This window comes from Strix uralensis, chromosome 5, assembly GCF_047716275.1.
Source record: "Strix uralensis isolate ZFMK-TIS-50842 chromosome 5, bStrUra1, whole genome shotgun sequence".
Taxonomy (NCBI): Eukaryota; Metazoa; Chordata; class Aves; order Strigiformes; family Strigidae; genus Strix; species Strix uralensis.
The window spans coordinates 58,515,807-58,531,721 of record NC_133976.1 but is presented as its reverse complement, the minus strand read 5'-3'; the positions used below and the strand labels follow the sequence as shown (position 1 = coordinate 58,531,721).

Below are 15,915 nucleotides of genomic sequence, written 5' to 3'. Positions count from 1 at the left end.
CCCCTTCAGGCTGCCCTTGGACCTGGTGCAGGAGGAGAGGCAGGTGGAATCAGGGCAGCTCTACCCAAAAACATCCCTGCTTTTGAGTGACCTCACTGCCTGACTCAGGAACAGCGAGGAGGAAAGCAGGGAGCTCATGTCCGTGGGTGGCAGGAAAAGAAGAAGGAAACATGCCAGGCGCCTTACCCAGAGTTGGAGCCCAACCTCCTCCCTGTGGGGGAAAGCCACCCTTCCTCAGTGCCACGGTGGAAGCGATGAGCATATCTGCCTGATGCCCAGGCAGGCCAGGTCCCAGCCTCCCAGCAGCTTGCAGGGTTTTACATTCACATTCCCTTTTGCCACTGCAAACTGCCCCAGCCCCACCACTGTGCATGGAAGAAAAGCCCAGAGCCCCTGTTTGCTGGGGCCTGTGTCAGAGAAAGCAGCCCCCTTTCTCCCACAGGTGTTTTGCACTAAGCACCCACAATCAGGACTCATCTCTACTCCAGGTTTTGGTGCCTTGGGCTATCAGTGATGTCTCAGCCCCAGGGTGCTGTTGCTCTCCATCAGCTCCAGCCCACACAGCATGAAGCTTTACTCCCAAGAGGACTAGGAGGACAAGACATACAGACCCACCAAGCTTCAGCCCCTGCAATGAACAAAAACTCAGAATCTGTTCAGGGAAGTCACCCAGACAGCATCACACAGAGGCAGCTTAAGTACAATCTATATTATCTCTATATTTTTATTTGTCATCATATTCGCTCATTTCTGCAGAGTATAACGTCACAAAGACCAAAATAGAGAGCGGCTTGTCGCTGAGCCCACATCAGTTAAACACAATAGGTACAAAACTAGGTGACTCTGTCTTATTTATCATACATATTTTTTTCAGTCATTTATATACAAAGAACTACTCTATATGGAAAAATAATAAACAAATCCCATGGGTATGTTACATGGTAAACAAAAAGAAGGAAGAAAGGAGAGGGGAAGCAGGTGAGGGAGAGGAGCTCCAAGGGCCTACTCCTGGAGTCAACAGGTCTGTTGGGGCCCCCGGGCTACTGTGAGCAGACCTGCAAGACCACAGATGCCTTGGCCTCCTTGGTCTCAAACTCTGGGTCTTGTAAGTTCTCCAAGCCAGAGCAGCTTCAGAGCCAGTCCTTGCTCTGGCACTTGCCTGTGGTGAGGGAGAGCAGGAAGCTCAGAGATGATTTTGTGTGGTGTTAAAAAATATATATGTATATAAAATTATAATGCATGGCAGCTGTCTGTTGTTTGGGCACTAGTTCTTCACCAGGCTTCTCTGAAGGCAGCTAGTGCAAAATGGTTATACTTGAAACCACTACATACAGGAAGCTTTGAGAATATCCAGATCCTCTGCACAGCATATATATGCAGCATATATTTCAAAATCATTTTTAAAAAACGCTTCCCCAAGCCTGGATCACCTTCAAGCTCAACAGGGCAATCCCAGAGATCTCAGCCACCCAACACAAAAAAGATCGGGGACAGTCACCAATTAAGTGACCCTGGGACATCATCAAGGCCTGCAAATGCAAGGAAAGGGGAGGAAGGGATCATGTCGGCCGCCCCGCTTTCCTAAGAGAGAGGGGAAGTTTAACATAAATACCTCACACCAAAAGACTATTAATCAAAGCCATGGAAGATGGAAGGAAAGCCCATTCAATCTTCAGCCCTGCTTTCCAGGCGCCTTACAGCATGAGGAAAAGCAAGTTTTACACCAAGCCCACACAAAGCCTGGCAGATAGCGTTTGCATGTCCACTTAAGCAGCGACAGATTTATGAAAAGCAGTAACTAACTGCATGGCATCACAGGATATGTGCAAATGGGGAAATCCAGCAGCAGAGAAGCTGCTGGATCCACTGACCCTGCCTCCAGCTCCCTCAAGAGTCAGCACTGTTGCTCCCACCTGCTGCACCATACCCCCAGACACATGAGTACGGAAGGAGACTGTCCTTATGCCTTCCCCTATCTTATCCTGACAGCAGGGAGCAAACCCACCCCCTCTTCAAGCCCTTTCTCCCCTGCTCCTGACCACATGCTTCTGGGAGGGATGCTGAGGGAGCAAGGTGCTCTCTGCTCACAGTCACTTCCGAGAAAGTGAATGAGCAAGCACACAGATTAGGATACGAGAGGAAAGGTAAACTCCAGGCAGTAAACTAGTCCCCCGTTCTCCTAGCAGAGCAACGAGGGGCCATCTGGAAATGCGCAGGTCTGCTGATAGCATCAAGCAGGAGAGGAACAGAGAAACTACAGCCAAGAACACAGCAGCTTGCTCCAACCTCTCCATTTTCCTTCCTGCTTGGGGGTAGGGGCATCTATCTGTGGCACTTGAGTGTGCTCCCCCCTCCTCCCCTAGACAATTTTAAGCAAGCAAGAGGCATTTCCCTGTCCCTGGATAGACCTACAGAGGGGTCATTTTTATTTTGGCTCCACTAAGTACCTAGGGCTCAATCCAAAACCCAACAAAAGCGAGGGGAAGCTTCTTTTCCCACTCCCATGGATGCTGGGTCCACCCTCAATAGCATTGCAGTTGCTGCAGGGTCTGTGAAATGTGCAGTGGCGGCAGCAACTGCTGCCTGGGAAACTAAGAGGGACAATTTTAACCAGCTGGGTCATGTCAGGTTTCAAGTCTGCTCCCAAAACAGCTATGGAGATAAAAAGCAAAGGAGGAATGTGCAACATCGCTTCCTGAATACTCCAGCCTACAGGCAAAACCTGTGCAGCTCACAGGGGAAGCCAGTGATGACAAACACGGGGAGAGCTACCTGCAAGAGACCAGGACCTGCGCTGGCAGCTACCTGGTGCAATCCAGACCTTTAAGAGGGGCAGCTGTGTCAGTGGGGGTCAGGAAACAAGGAAAAACATTTTAGTGTTTACATATCTTCCCTTCCCCAAGAAGGATGAAAGGGCCAGAGCTCTGCAAACTTTCACCACCTATCATGGCCAGTCCTCAGTCTTTTTACCAGGAGACAGACACTCCAGGGAGGCTTCTTGCCACAGGAACACAGGGGAGATGGGAAGCTTGGACACCTGGTGATTAGAAAACCCCACTGTTGTGAGACAGTAATTCCATCCCTGCTGAGCTTCAACAAGCATCAGCTTTGATGAGGTGCAGAGGGGGCTGCAGGGAGCAGAGGAACAGTAAGAAAGTCCTGTCCTTATACCCCTTGCTCACTCAAGTACAGGACTGCACCACCAAGTGCTTAGGAGGGTGGGGGCAGACGTTCCTTACTAAGGATTCAAGGCAATGGCTATACGAGAGATCAGTCTCTGGTCTGGTCCCTAGGAATGCTTATCGCTGCATCCTAATCCCATTCCCCAAGGATCACAGAGATGTTAGTACCAGGGAGCTGGGGAGAAAACTGTGCCTACATCAACCATTCAGGAAGAGGAATACCAAGTAATTGGGTTGTCCAGTTGGAAACAAAACCCAAAAATATTTTTGGCCACAACTCCAGGCTCTGGCCAGCCACGCTCCACACCAAGCTGGGCAGGTGTGGAAGGCCAGAGCCCCAAACCCTGCAGCTTTGCTTCAGTTAATTCCAGTCAACTGCTTCTGTAAGGAATGGGCTCGAGAGTGGAGCCCTGGCCATTCCCCCACCTCCGCACTGCTCATCGTGTCCGTACCCACAAAAGCTAATGGGAAGTGCCCACTTCTGCAATCTGCACTCTCTAGGAAGTGATATGACTTGCGTGTTTCTGCTTCAATAAATTAAAAAAAATAAAAATAACAAAAGGAGGAAAATGACAGCCCGTTCCGGCAGCTTCTCCTCTTAGAATTCATCGTCAGAGCTCAGCAAGAGGGTCTTCTCGTTGTCACGGGCACCTGAGCAGCTGTGGGAGCGCGAGATAACATGACTGCCATTACGCCAGGGTGGACCATGCTCCAACGTTGACTGCTGAGTGTACTGCTGGTAGGCTGGGGAGAAGTTGTGGATCGCATCTTGGACAATGTCGTGGGGGTTCATGGTCTCCTTGAGGCTGCTGGAGATGCTCTTCATGGGAGCACAGCGACCTGTTGGGGTAAGATGGGGAGGGACAAGTGAAAAACACTGCTGCCTCCCCCACACCCCTTAACATGAAGGTAAGGAGAGCAGGGAACATGCACTCCTAGATACTGCAGAAGTTACTTTACAGACTTCCTTAAGCAGCTGCTGAGGAAATGCCACACAAATGGTGTTCAAATTTTAGCAGTAGTGCTCCTAAATCCAGTCACTGCTAGCCAGCCAAGTGAAACCACCTCAGCACCAAATGGGGGACACGCCACGAGAATGGGACATACCCACAGCGACAACCTCCACTACACACTACCTGTTCTAGCTCGGGTGTGCAACGAAGACAGTCAGGTAGGGAGGTGCGCCTGTAAAGGGTTTCAGAAGACAAAAACTAAGGAAAGTCTAAAAATGTAAGAGAAATGGCATTTGCCATTCCCACTCACTAGAAATTAGACTGATGGGCAGTATCGAAGTGTCCGCAGGAAAGAGATCATAAAAGTGGGGAGCAGTGCAAAGGAGGGAAAGAAGAAGAATAGGCAGTACTAGAGGTAGAACCGCCCCACAGGTGGAGGGTGTCACAGCGATACCGTGAAGGAAGCAACAGTTGGAGATTGTCCCACCCAAGTGCTGAGCACAGAGGAAGGCTGTGTGTCCTTCTAGGAGCTGCTATTTCTCATGGCTTCTAGGTCCCATTTCCAGTGTGGGCTTCTGGCTCTGCTCGGTCCCAGGGATGAGCTCCCCAAACAACCAAAGCATGTTAATCATCTGTGGCAATTATGAAAGTGAAGGGAGGCTGGGGTGAGAGCACAAACTGGCTCCTTTGAGAGTCTGTGCAACTCCTTGGAGAGAGACTCACAGTCCTGACAGAAAGGCTCTAAAGCTAGGTGTTATGCCACTGCCCACGGGACTGTTTTACAACTTCTGATCCAGACAACCCTAAAGCAGCTGTGCAAGACAGTCGAGTTACAGACCTACAAGGAAGGGGGAACAAGGAACAGGGCAAGCAGCAGGCAGGCTGGGAATCAGGACAGAACAGCATCCCAGTTAAAAACCAACAAACACGCAGAGCATGCTGTACCTACCGTATGGCCCATATGATGGAACAGCTGCATCACGGACCAGTGGCCAAAGCAAGGGAGAGATAAAAGGGAGAGGAGAGAGACAGAGAAAGAGAGAGAGGAAATAACAAGAACTGAACAAGACCCACCACCGAAACATCCCCCACTGTACTGGCCAGCAGTTTACCCTTTCATCACCCACAGATCTCATCTCCCCCAGCTGCAGCCACTGTCCTTCCAAAACCTCTGGGGCTGGCTGGGATGGAGGGATCATCTACATGAACACTGCCCAAGGGCTGCTGTCTTCCCACACCTCAGCACACACTCCCCCCAGCAGGAAGGAACCCCTTTATTTGGGGAACACTGAATGTACTTGCATTGACTGGGCACAAGAACCACCTTTTCCCAGAGATAATGTCCACCTCCCTCTTCCCTGGAATAAGATTTCTAGCAGCTCAGCCCTCACAAAGTCATTACAGGAAGATCCTCTTCCTCCAAGCCAAACATATTGCCAAAGCACAGCCTCATCTTCCTGAGCCAGATTCAAAACAGAGCCTGTTTCAGGCCCTGTCCCTCCTGCCTTCAGTCTGTTGCACAATCTGGAGCGATGGAGTTCCCCTTTGGGGAGACAGGAAGGAGGACAAACCCACTCTACCAAAAGGATGCAACTTCTTGCAGCCCTCAGATCTGCAACAAGCTCTCGTGGGTGGCATACTGGGGAACTGAAAAGGGAACAACGCAATTCAGGCAAGGTTTCTGCCCTGCAGAGCCCATTGCACAATTAATCTGTTCAGACACCACAGAGGAGGGGATGTGATGTTTTTCCAAGCACTCAACTCAGGTTGGGAGTCATATCAGTGCGTTGGTTGCTAGAGGGACCAGTCTCCACCCAGTCTCACTACCAAACAGACAATGCTCTACGTGCTAGCGTATTTCCTACCTTGGGCATCAAGTCTCTTGTCCACATACACCTTGTATGTGAAGGCATGACGTAGGGCGATGGCTGCAAAGAACATCTCCACACAAATGATGAAGTCCTGATACCCGGCAGCTACGGTGCCTTCACCCACAGACACGCTGGCAGAGTGGATTTTGGGGATGGCACCACACTTTTCCAAGATGGCCAACAGCATCCCTAAACAAAGCAACAAGTTCGTGTAAATGTGCAGAAAACACGATCGCATACTAACTGTAAGGAATGGACACAGCTGTCTATGCTGCATGTCCTAGATGCATACCCATTTAACGCAGGAGCTACAAACAGAGCGGGCTAGATACTCCCACCTACGCTCACCTGTACAACAGAGAAAGGACGAATAAATGAGAAAAATATGTTTAAGCAAAGAATGTTCACTGACCCTCTTCTATTCTCAACTGATGCATAATCTGTGGAACTAGATCCTGCAGGACTTAAGTCCAAAACGGTAAAAAGCAGTCAGATATTTCTGTGCACACTTCTGTGATCTCAGCACTTCCATTAGCTACAGCAAAAACTGATGTAACAGAGCTTTTAATTTAGCATAAAGTGGTTTTGACACACCATAGCAAGGAAGATATTTCTCCCTGTCCATAGTCAGGTGGCTAAAGAATTCCAGAGAAGGCAGAAAGTGCATGACCAGATGGCCCAAGATGATAAACTAGACAGCTTACTAGTTTGTCTGCAGACAGGGAGGATGGGCCAAACTCCAACAGCCTAAATTCCACCTAAATTCCCATTCAATTAGTCTTTGAAGTGCAGCTTGGTAAACTTAAGTAGGGCATTGAACAGGGAAATGCTTAGAGCCAATTAGTAAGAAGCACTAAGCTGAGGTGGAATTTCAGCTTTCTGAATGTGCCTCTGCATCATATGTATGTATTCTGAATGTCCTTCCACTTGGTGGCGGTTCCATGGCAGCACACACTGCATTCAGACAGCTTGCTGCTTCACATGAATCACAGACATACCATTAAATTTTTATTTATAGAACACTAAAAAAAAAAAAAAAAGTATTAAAAATTTTTAGATGTGCCACTTTAATCAATAAAATGGCAGCATGCAGATAAAATGTTGGCAGCTTGTGCTTTATGATCGTTCCAGGAATGCAAAGGACTCTTCATCCAAACAGCTGATTTTGCCAGGCAGATATGCAGGGGCACATGCACACGCACAGGGATGGTGAGGATTCAGGAGCATAGAAACAAAGATGAAAATGAGCAAAACAGTTTCCCAGAGAAGACAGAAAGACATTCTGGCTACTGATCAGCATTTGCTCTATCAATTCTAGTGCCTGAGCCCCTGCAGAGAGCTCTTTGTGTCTACCAAGGGAAGGGAAAAGCAGCTCACCTTGCCAGAAGGAAAGGAAGATGACAGACTTCACCATGAAGAACTTGAGGACTGGGCTATAGGGACTCAGCAGCTCACGTGTGGCGAAGTAGAAAAGGAAGAGGGCATACAGTGCCAGGCTGACAGAGATGTTGTAGATGATCGTCACGTAGAGGTAGCCACTGGTTACACTGAAAGGAAAAGACGCATGAATGCCTGAAATTTCAGTATGATCTTTTCCCCTTGCTGCTCTCACTGGAGACTTTGAAGACTCTGTGTTTCCTTCCTGCCTCCCTGTCCCATTCCCTCCCCTGAGCTGAGGTAGAAAAAACCTGAAACCAAAAGGCTTACCCCTGCCCTCTTTTCTCACATGTATATTGAGCCCGTGCTGTCCCCACATCTTTTCCCACAGCCCAGCACACACACACGGACAGAGAAGCACAGCTGAGCAGAGAACAGGCAGCCAAGTCATGCTTGCTAGGCAAACAAACTTACTCAAAGTCACCATCCTGGTACTTGCCGAAGGCCTGAAGGATGACTGTGCTGATCGCCATGAGGGGCTTCACCACACAGAACTGCAGGGTAGCCTACAGGAATGAGAGAGGAGGAATGAGAAGACAGGAGGTCCAAAAGGCCAAGTTCCCAACCACCATGAGTGTCTCCACTGGGACAGCACAGCAATGTAATACAATCCAGCCCCAACAAGTACTCTGACCCCAGTGCTTGCTAATTGACCATGCTTGAGGACTGCGGCACCCAACAGGACATAAAGGAGACTCAGAAGAAGTATGTGTGCTATCTACTTGTCCAGGATGAAAAACCTCTCTCTAGGTTGCTCCCGGAAATTGCTGAGCTGCTCTCTTCCAGAGCCATCTTTCATAGGCTGTGCTGCAGCACATTTATGCATGGTAACGGTCTGGGAAAAAAAAAATCCCACACTGTGCTATGGTATGGACACATCAAGTTTAACAAAGGGATAGCGGGGAAAGGAAGCAAACCTCAATCCATAGTTGCCATAAAGGTAGGCAAGATGGTCCCCTGGATAGGAAGGGAACCCAGCTCTCTGAGGAGGAACTTTGACAATTGCCATCATGTTAAGGCATTTCATATACACAGCAATGTGTGTTGCCAGACAGAAGTTAAGAGCTACTCAGTTGTCACCCATGTGACCTTACTAAATCTCCCCAAAGGCTCCATAGCACTTGGGATCAGCTCTATCCATTCTGCCAGTTTCAATCAGTGCTCCTATTGGGACTCCTCCTCCCCCAAAGCAACCCCATGCTTCATCTTTCTGGAGATGTTGAACTCCAAAGTCCTAAGACAGCAGAGGACTGTGACCCTAAAAACATCACTGATGTCTCCCTGAAGGAGGTTGCAAGAGCCTGGGCAGGTGCTGACCTGCACACATGTGGGGAGGGCTGTGTACGGAAAGAAGGCAAAACCAAAGAGGAATAATTGCTTTGGATACGGTGCAATTTGTTAGTGGTCATAAGACTTCAAGGAGATTAAAAACCCCAGTACATGCCAGTTAGTGAGTCACTGTAAATATGTGAACTAGAAAAGGTCAAGCTAATTCATAAACAACTCTGTCCTCCGAGCTTCCCCTCCTTCCAATCTGGGTATGTTTTAACCATTTCCCTGCAATCCAAACAACCACGTGCTATTTTTAGTTGCTTCCCTAGAAAATGCTACAGCAAGCAGGAAGCACATGGATGGTGCATGACCCATCTGTGAGGGTCACCAGACACAGACCCAGCAAAGAGTCTTGGTCAAGACATCTTTGAGGAAACAAGCTGTCCAGATATGACACTGCAGCCACCAGCATACCACCCAACTGCTGGAGGGCCTCAGGCAACACAGGCAGACTGACTGACCGACAGCAGGCACCTGCCTGGGAACAGCTTGGGGTGGGGGTGAAGATGGAAAGAAGGAAAGGTTGTAACACACAGATTCCTTCAGGATGAAAGGGTCTGGAAAGAACAGAAAATGGGTGGGTAGTGGTGGGAGGTGACAGGAGTGGTGGAGATGCTGAGAACAGGGATAAATGGGCAAGGTGCTCCTTCCAGCACATTCCTCTTCCTGATCACAGTGGTGGCTACTGCACAGATCATCACTGAGATGTGCTCTGTTGCCCTTTCACACCAGTCTTCCCAGGAATTTGCCTTGAAAGGTCTTACTTGACAATCCTAGAAGTCTAGAAGTACCAGAAAGTGAGTCTTTGTGTCAAAGGTTTCTCACCAAGGCAACATTTAAGCTCGAGCCAAGGAGGACGGAAGTATTTAAACATCCCTTTGCAAGACACCTCCCTCACAGCCTCCACAGCAAACTTAGCAGTTTGCAAAGGCCAGGCCTGACTAGAAGAACTGCTGCCAGATAGAAGCAAAGGAAAAGCAAAATATCCACCTAAGCTAGAGTTACCAAATGAACTGAGAATTTGCAGAAGCCAGCAGAACCACCCCCTACACCCTCAAAAAACTGCTTCTAGTCCTCATTGTTGTGAAAAAAACTTTCCAAACACAGCCAGGTGCAACCCATGTGGAGATAACTGCCAGAGGTTGTGGGACATGAGAAACAAGAGGTCTAAGGGAAATTATTTCTCCAGCACTCATTCACATTGATGGGTGTTACATCTGCTTATGACATATTTAAAAGGTGAAAGTTAACATTAGGAGCAAAAAGAATAGGTAATGCATCAAATCAAACAAAGGTTGTACAAATGAAGCCCAAGAGAAACAGGCAAAGCAGCATACTGGGAGCAGACTAGAAAATAAAGAATCAGGGAAGAAAACAGGAAAGCCATGAGGACAGAATATGGGACACAGACAAACAGAACAGAGAAAAGAAAGATGTAGTCCTTTGAAAAAGGCCACTTGTGCTGCAGAGATTAACACTGGATATTACTATGAGGGTGCACTGTATCTCTGATGCTCCTGCATATGGCTAAAACACAGAAGATGGGTCATGATGTGGAAGAGAAGCCAGGGCAGACATCTAGACCCAGTGACTGGAATTACAATGACCTGAGTCCTTTCAAAGAACCAGACCTGCTTCACACTGTCTCCAGAGAAACCTCATGTGCTCATTTCAGCGAGTGGACAAAGCCTTGAAACTCACCTGCTGTTTCATGACAGTCAGAGGTGACTGACCTGGGATGAGCAGATAAGGCCTGTATCGAGGTTTAGATCTCCCCCATTCCCTCCCCCTCGAAATACCCAATTCAGCACAGACAGACACACATGGTGAGCAATACTTGGTTCCTCCTACAAAGCATTGTGTCACACTTAACCTCCACCCCCTCCTCAACTCCAAACCACAACAGCGGCACTGGGAATTCAGGAGGCTATTACACAACTGTGGGGTGTCTGCAACACAACACAGCCATCAATTTCTTAAAGTTGGGACCTCTGCAATCCAGAAAGGGAAGAGGAAATCAGAATTTCTTCCCAGGACTAACATCGGCTCCAGGAGATAAATTGGGTCTTTTGCTAAGGCCTTCCTGATATGGGGTTGAGTAGATAATGTTAAGATAATTCAAAACAAACAAAGAAACAAAAATCCCTCAAAACACCCCCTCTTCTCAGCAGTCTGCAGGCCTCTCAAAACACTATTATAAACCCCCTCAAAGGAGTGCTCATCTCAGAAGTTCAACACCAAAGGCACTATTGCCACCCACACACACTTGATTCACTTCTGGAGTATGGCACAGCTCCTCTGGCCCATACCTGTTTGCAGAACCTCAGGAATCCAATCGAATAGGTCTTTCCCCACAGGCAGCAAGTCCCATATACGCAGCTGGACCTGAAAGAGCCAACACAAGGATGACAGGGTTCAGAAGTAAGGTTTGGGCTAGAGTGCAAGATTACTATCCTCTTTGTCTACCTCTCTGTAGCAAAGTTGCAGAACTGGTGCTTTCTCCAACCATGATTACAGTTACAGCCATACCATCTTTTGGAGTCGTGTTTAAAACAACATCCTGACTACACGCTCCAATGTATTTTTTTTTTCTTTTTAACTGAGTAGCATGGGGAGAAACACAGACCCTAGAGGAAGCACACACAACCAACTGAAGACAGAAAAGATTTAAAGGAGGAGAAGAGAATAAGAAAGGAAAGAAAGGAGTAGGCAGGTGTCCAGAAAAGCTGTGAATCAGTCCATCTTGCTTAAGAGGATGTGATCAGCCTGATCTGTCACAGAGAACAGGGTACTGGTAAATTATCACCATCCATGTTGCCCAGTCCCAGCAGACATTTGCCACCTGACACAGTTTTTCTGGGCAGAGATAGAGGCATGGTAGATGGGCACAGACGGAGAAGAGCAACAGACTGTAAGCACAATAAATACTCACTCAATCGGTTTCCCTCTGATCTCAGACATGATGGAGCTCTCCCCTCCCAAGTACTCATAGCAGAGGCTGAGAAAGTTGTATATTACAAAGGCTGCAAAGACATCAGAGTAAAATGACAACCAACTTCAAAACAGGTGCAAGGACCAAGCGTACAGGCAACAGACCAAACATTAGCAGGGACTGCTTATGCAGCACCTTTCCCTTCAAAGCACTCCAGATTATTTTCACTGCATTTATCGTCCTACCTCAGCACTCGCAAGACTATCTGAACTGGCGTTTGGCCAAGGTCCCAGGCCAGTTCCATGACTCATGCCAAAAGGGTCACAGGACCATTTAAAACTGTGGTCAGTCTCTGTTTTACTTGGCATCTGTAAGATGCCATTCTTTACAGGGTTCCTGTGCATTATTCCAGGACATTACATGGGTACTAAATAATTTGGAAAAGTTATCTCTGATTCATCAACCATATCTTATCTCCTGTATTTAGCCTTTTAGCTGATGAACACAGTTTCTCTCTCTGAGCTAACCAGACTACAGACGTAAGAGCTTGGAGAAACAGAGGGGTTTTACCAACCAGTGAAACTCTGTTTTCATGTCTGGTGGAGACTTTTGAAAAACAAGCTCTGTGCTTCATTTCCTCAGAAAGCTGAAATTTTTTGCATACTGAATAAATAGCCTTCTCCTTGGGCCACTTCTTTCTGCCTTCCCCAGCAGCCCAGTACAGATGAGGAAGAGCCTTCTCAGACTGACTGCTAATACTCTGCCCCATTTCAATGCTCTTCAAGGCTCAGTTTTGCTGATACATATAAACTGAGGTGAAAGCACTGTGGGGAGAGCTCACATCGTAACTACAGACACGTTTCCTTTTCACAGGATCCAAACCCATTTAACTGTGCATGGAGTAAGCTTGTATGTGCCCTGTCTGTCACTCCTGACTTGTTATAATTGCTGTTGGACCCTCAAACAGTTGTGAGATTTTTAGGGCAAGGACTATAGTCCTAAGTTTGTCACATACAGCCTTGGGGCAAAATGACAGACCAGGTGACCCTTCTTTCAACATTTTTTTCTATGATAGTCTGTACCTGGATATTCCCTGGAATGCCAACACCCAAATCCTGGTTTTGGTTTCCAGCACTGACATAATACAAAGATAAAATAACTTGTGATGGGAACAGAAGTCTTGAGGAACTTTGAAATAAGAACAAAAGCCTAATAATGTACAGTGCTGAGAAGCTGACCTCACCAAGCAGCCAGTTATTAGACCTGAGGTCAATTTTCTCACGTGGATGAACTTCCAAAGTCAGAGACAGACATCAACTCTAATTCTTCTACAAGTATCCAAACTATACCCTAGAAAAGGTACTCAGCATTCCTCAAAACGCTCAGAGTCTCATAACATTATATTTATGGCTTGTAGATGTGCCTAGCTGGCAAGAATGCTCCAGCACATAAAAGCCAGTGGTATACCTGCTTCTATGTATGTAATTGGGATATTGTTATTCCATCTGTAATCCTTGTTGTTGAATAAAGTTAGGTATGTTCACTCAGCAGTGATTTTGCAAAAGCCTTAAGTAGGAGAGAAAACATCAACCATGGAAAACATATTTAAATAACTGTGGTAACCCTTTTTGCCTGCAATTTTCCTGCAACTGAGCTGACAGCTCCCAGCACACAGAGGAAGAAAAGCTGAGCTTTTCCTATTGTCCTCCAGTGACCCCTGCCCTCTGATGTGGTCATTACAATACCAGCTGCCCATTCCACAAGCACTAGGGAAGAGATGACATCAGAGGAAGAAAAAAAAAGAAACAAGGGAGAGGAAAATACCTGTCCCTCCATCCCCAAAAGAAATGAGTGCTAACTATCAAAGCTCACCACACCAGCAAAAGAACTCTTCTCCCATTCCTGATCCACATTCATCAGATGGTGCTCATGACATCAACGTAACAAAAAAAACCTACTGTGTTTTACTGACACCCAGGTTTGTACAGAAGCAGAGTCACATGAAAGAGCAACACCAAAATATGCTCCTCCTAACGCATACCACAAAATGCAGCCCATAAATGGCACAAGACAGCTTTCAAAATTTATTAGTAGGGTCTTCTCCCCCCATTCCCTAACAGAGCTCCTCCCCACTTCGCAACCTAAAATCTTCCCAAAAAAGAAAGTGGTGGATGGCAAGGAAGGGAAGAGAACTAAAAGACTACTTTGAAGCAATTCCCAGAAAAAGAGAGGGAGAGAACCTTCTGACCAAAGGTGCTTTCACCTCCACCTCTAGTCTTCTTGCACAGCCCAACATGCAGAGGTGAACTCTGGAGGATGGGCTGCCTCCTGAGCAGACGCTCGGACATTTGCAAACTCCCCAAGTGAGGCAGAGGGATACTGGCTGTTGCTAGGAGAGGAGTTTGGCAGAGCAGCAGGCTTCTTGCTAGACCTACACACGCGTGCAGGGCAGGGAAGGAAAAAAACAACAGGCCCAAACAAAGATGCCTTCTGAATCACGTGTGCATGTTTGCCATCTGCTGCTGCATCTCAGAGCACTGTTGTGGATGTGAAGGAGGGCCTGCTGGTCCCTTCAGCTGATTAACTTGTTCACATGGCCAGGGGCACTTCTCTGCAATGCAGATCTCACCAAAATAACTGCACCAATGAGTTACGATTTAATGAGGGTATGGTGATAAACTGTCCTCAAAAATACACTGCTAGAGTGCAGTTTCTCCTGCTGGGTGGGTAGAGGCTTCTTTCTGGATGAGATCAGGAGGGAAGCTTAGATAGCATTTATTGAAGAGTAACTGTTTCTCTCACATACAACACTAGTGGTATTATCTTCAGCAGATAACCAAAACCAAAGCAATCGGTAACTCATCCTGAACATGGCACCCTCTCTCCTGCAGGACTCCAAAGCACTTTACACCTCACCAACCCCAGCACGTGGTGGCTGTGCTACCCTGTGCAAGCACACAAGTGGCCACAGGATGGGACTGGAAGAATACATTGCTAACAAACTGCACCAGGAAAACAGGACAAAGCAAATGTCTGGCTGCTGAATAAGTGCTGTTAGAAGAGCCAGGAGCTAACAGATACTTCACTACACCCAGGCAGAATCAGATTTCTGACTTTACACCTTTCTGAAGCAAAGGACCCAAGAAAATAATAAACTTTGTCTCTACAAAGTCTCATCAGAGGGAAGGCTCAACACATCTTGTCATGCTCAGAGGCCATAGAGGGAAAATGTCAGGTTGGACAGGTCTTTGAACAACCTGATCTAGTGAAAGATGTCCCAGTCTACGGCAGGGGCGTTGCACTAGATGATCTTTAAAGGTCCTGCGATTCTATGATTTTCAGTCACTGAGCAAGCCATGGTCATCCAGTGAGGCACACCATTAGGTGACAGTGATGCTTGCTCCATGTTCCCAACCAGAAGCAAAAGTTCTCTCAGGGTAGAGACTTCCCACCCCCCCCATTTTCTGTCTGACCCCTCCTTACCTTCATAGCAGTCCCGCACTGTGCCAAAGTAAACATAGTACTGGTCATTGGTGAAGAACAGGAGACTGAGCCATGAGTCAAAGGCGTAAATGGGCACAATGAAGAGGATCCGAACAATGTAGCGCTGTTCATTTGGGCAGCTATAGCAGCGAAGATGCATGTAGATCTGAGAGGATGGAGAGGGGAGACCAGGATCAGCGGTACATGGAACAGAGAGGAGAAGGTAGAACTGGAGAGTCAACTGGGCCAGGAAAAACAAACTCAGTAAATCACCTCTTGATTGCCTCCAGCAGCCTCAAGGTGATGAACATAAAAAAAGAAAAAAATCACTGTTATCATATGGCATTGATATAGCACCCCTTAGCCTGCAGAGAGGCAGAAGGAGGCGGAAAAGGAAGTGGAGGCATTTCTAATCTAGTTTCTTATAGGGAATTAATTTGCTGTTATTATCATCACCTTGCCCATATTCTTTTGTTCATAACTTTCTTCCCAATTATCAATCCTATACTCCTCCTTTCCTGTTTTACGTACCTAAGATGCACGACACTGCAGGCTGCTTTTCTCTGCAGAGGGAAGGTACATGCACTTAAGCACATGCTCATTGTAAACACTCTCATTCTCTTGGCAGTTTTGGATGCTTCTGAGACTTTCACCTGAAACCTAAGAGAGACCTTCACAGCACTGCCAAGAGCTGATAAGCCCCAGCCCATCTTCTCAAAAAGTGC

At 47.3% G+C, this 15,915-nt stretch overlaps 1 protein-coding gene across 2 annotated transcripts in view; it reads right to left on the bottom strand.

Moving 5' to 3' along the window:
- Window positions 1-699: 699 nt before the first annotated feature.
- TMEM184B (transmembrane protein 184B) overlaps window positions 700-15,915 on the bottom strand; it is a 30,592-nt gene continuing 15,376 nt past the window's right edge. The window contains exons 3-10 of one of the 2 annotated variants that reach the window (XM_074871165.1): window positions 15,191-15,356; window positions 11,708-11,798; window positions 11,085-11,160; window positions 7,858-7,949; window positions 7,384-7,553; window positions 6,001-6,195; window positions 5,085-5,108; window positions 700-4,022 (exon numbers count right to left, since the gene is read on the bottom strand). In XM_074871165.1, the coding sequence (XP_074727266.1) occupies window positions 3,781-4,022; window positions 5,085-5,108; window positions 6,001-6,195; window positions 7,384-7,553; window positions 7,858-7,949; window positions 11,085-11,160; window positions 11,708-11,798; window positions 15,191-15,356 (1,056 nt within the window). In that variant the 3' untranslated portion in view covers window positions 700-3,780. The remainder of the gene's footprint in view (window positions 4,023-5,084; window positions 5,109-6,000; window positions 6,196-7,383; window positions 7,554-7,857; window positions 7,950-11,084; window positions 11,161-11,707; window positions 11,799-15,190; window positions 15,357-15,915) is intronic. The other variant, XM_074871166.1, reaches the window with a different exon arrangement.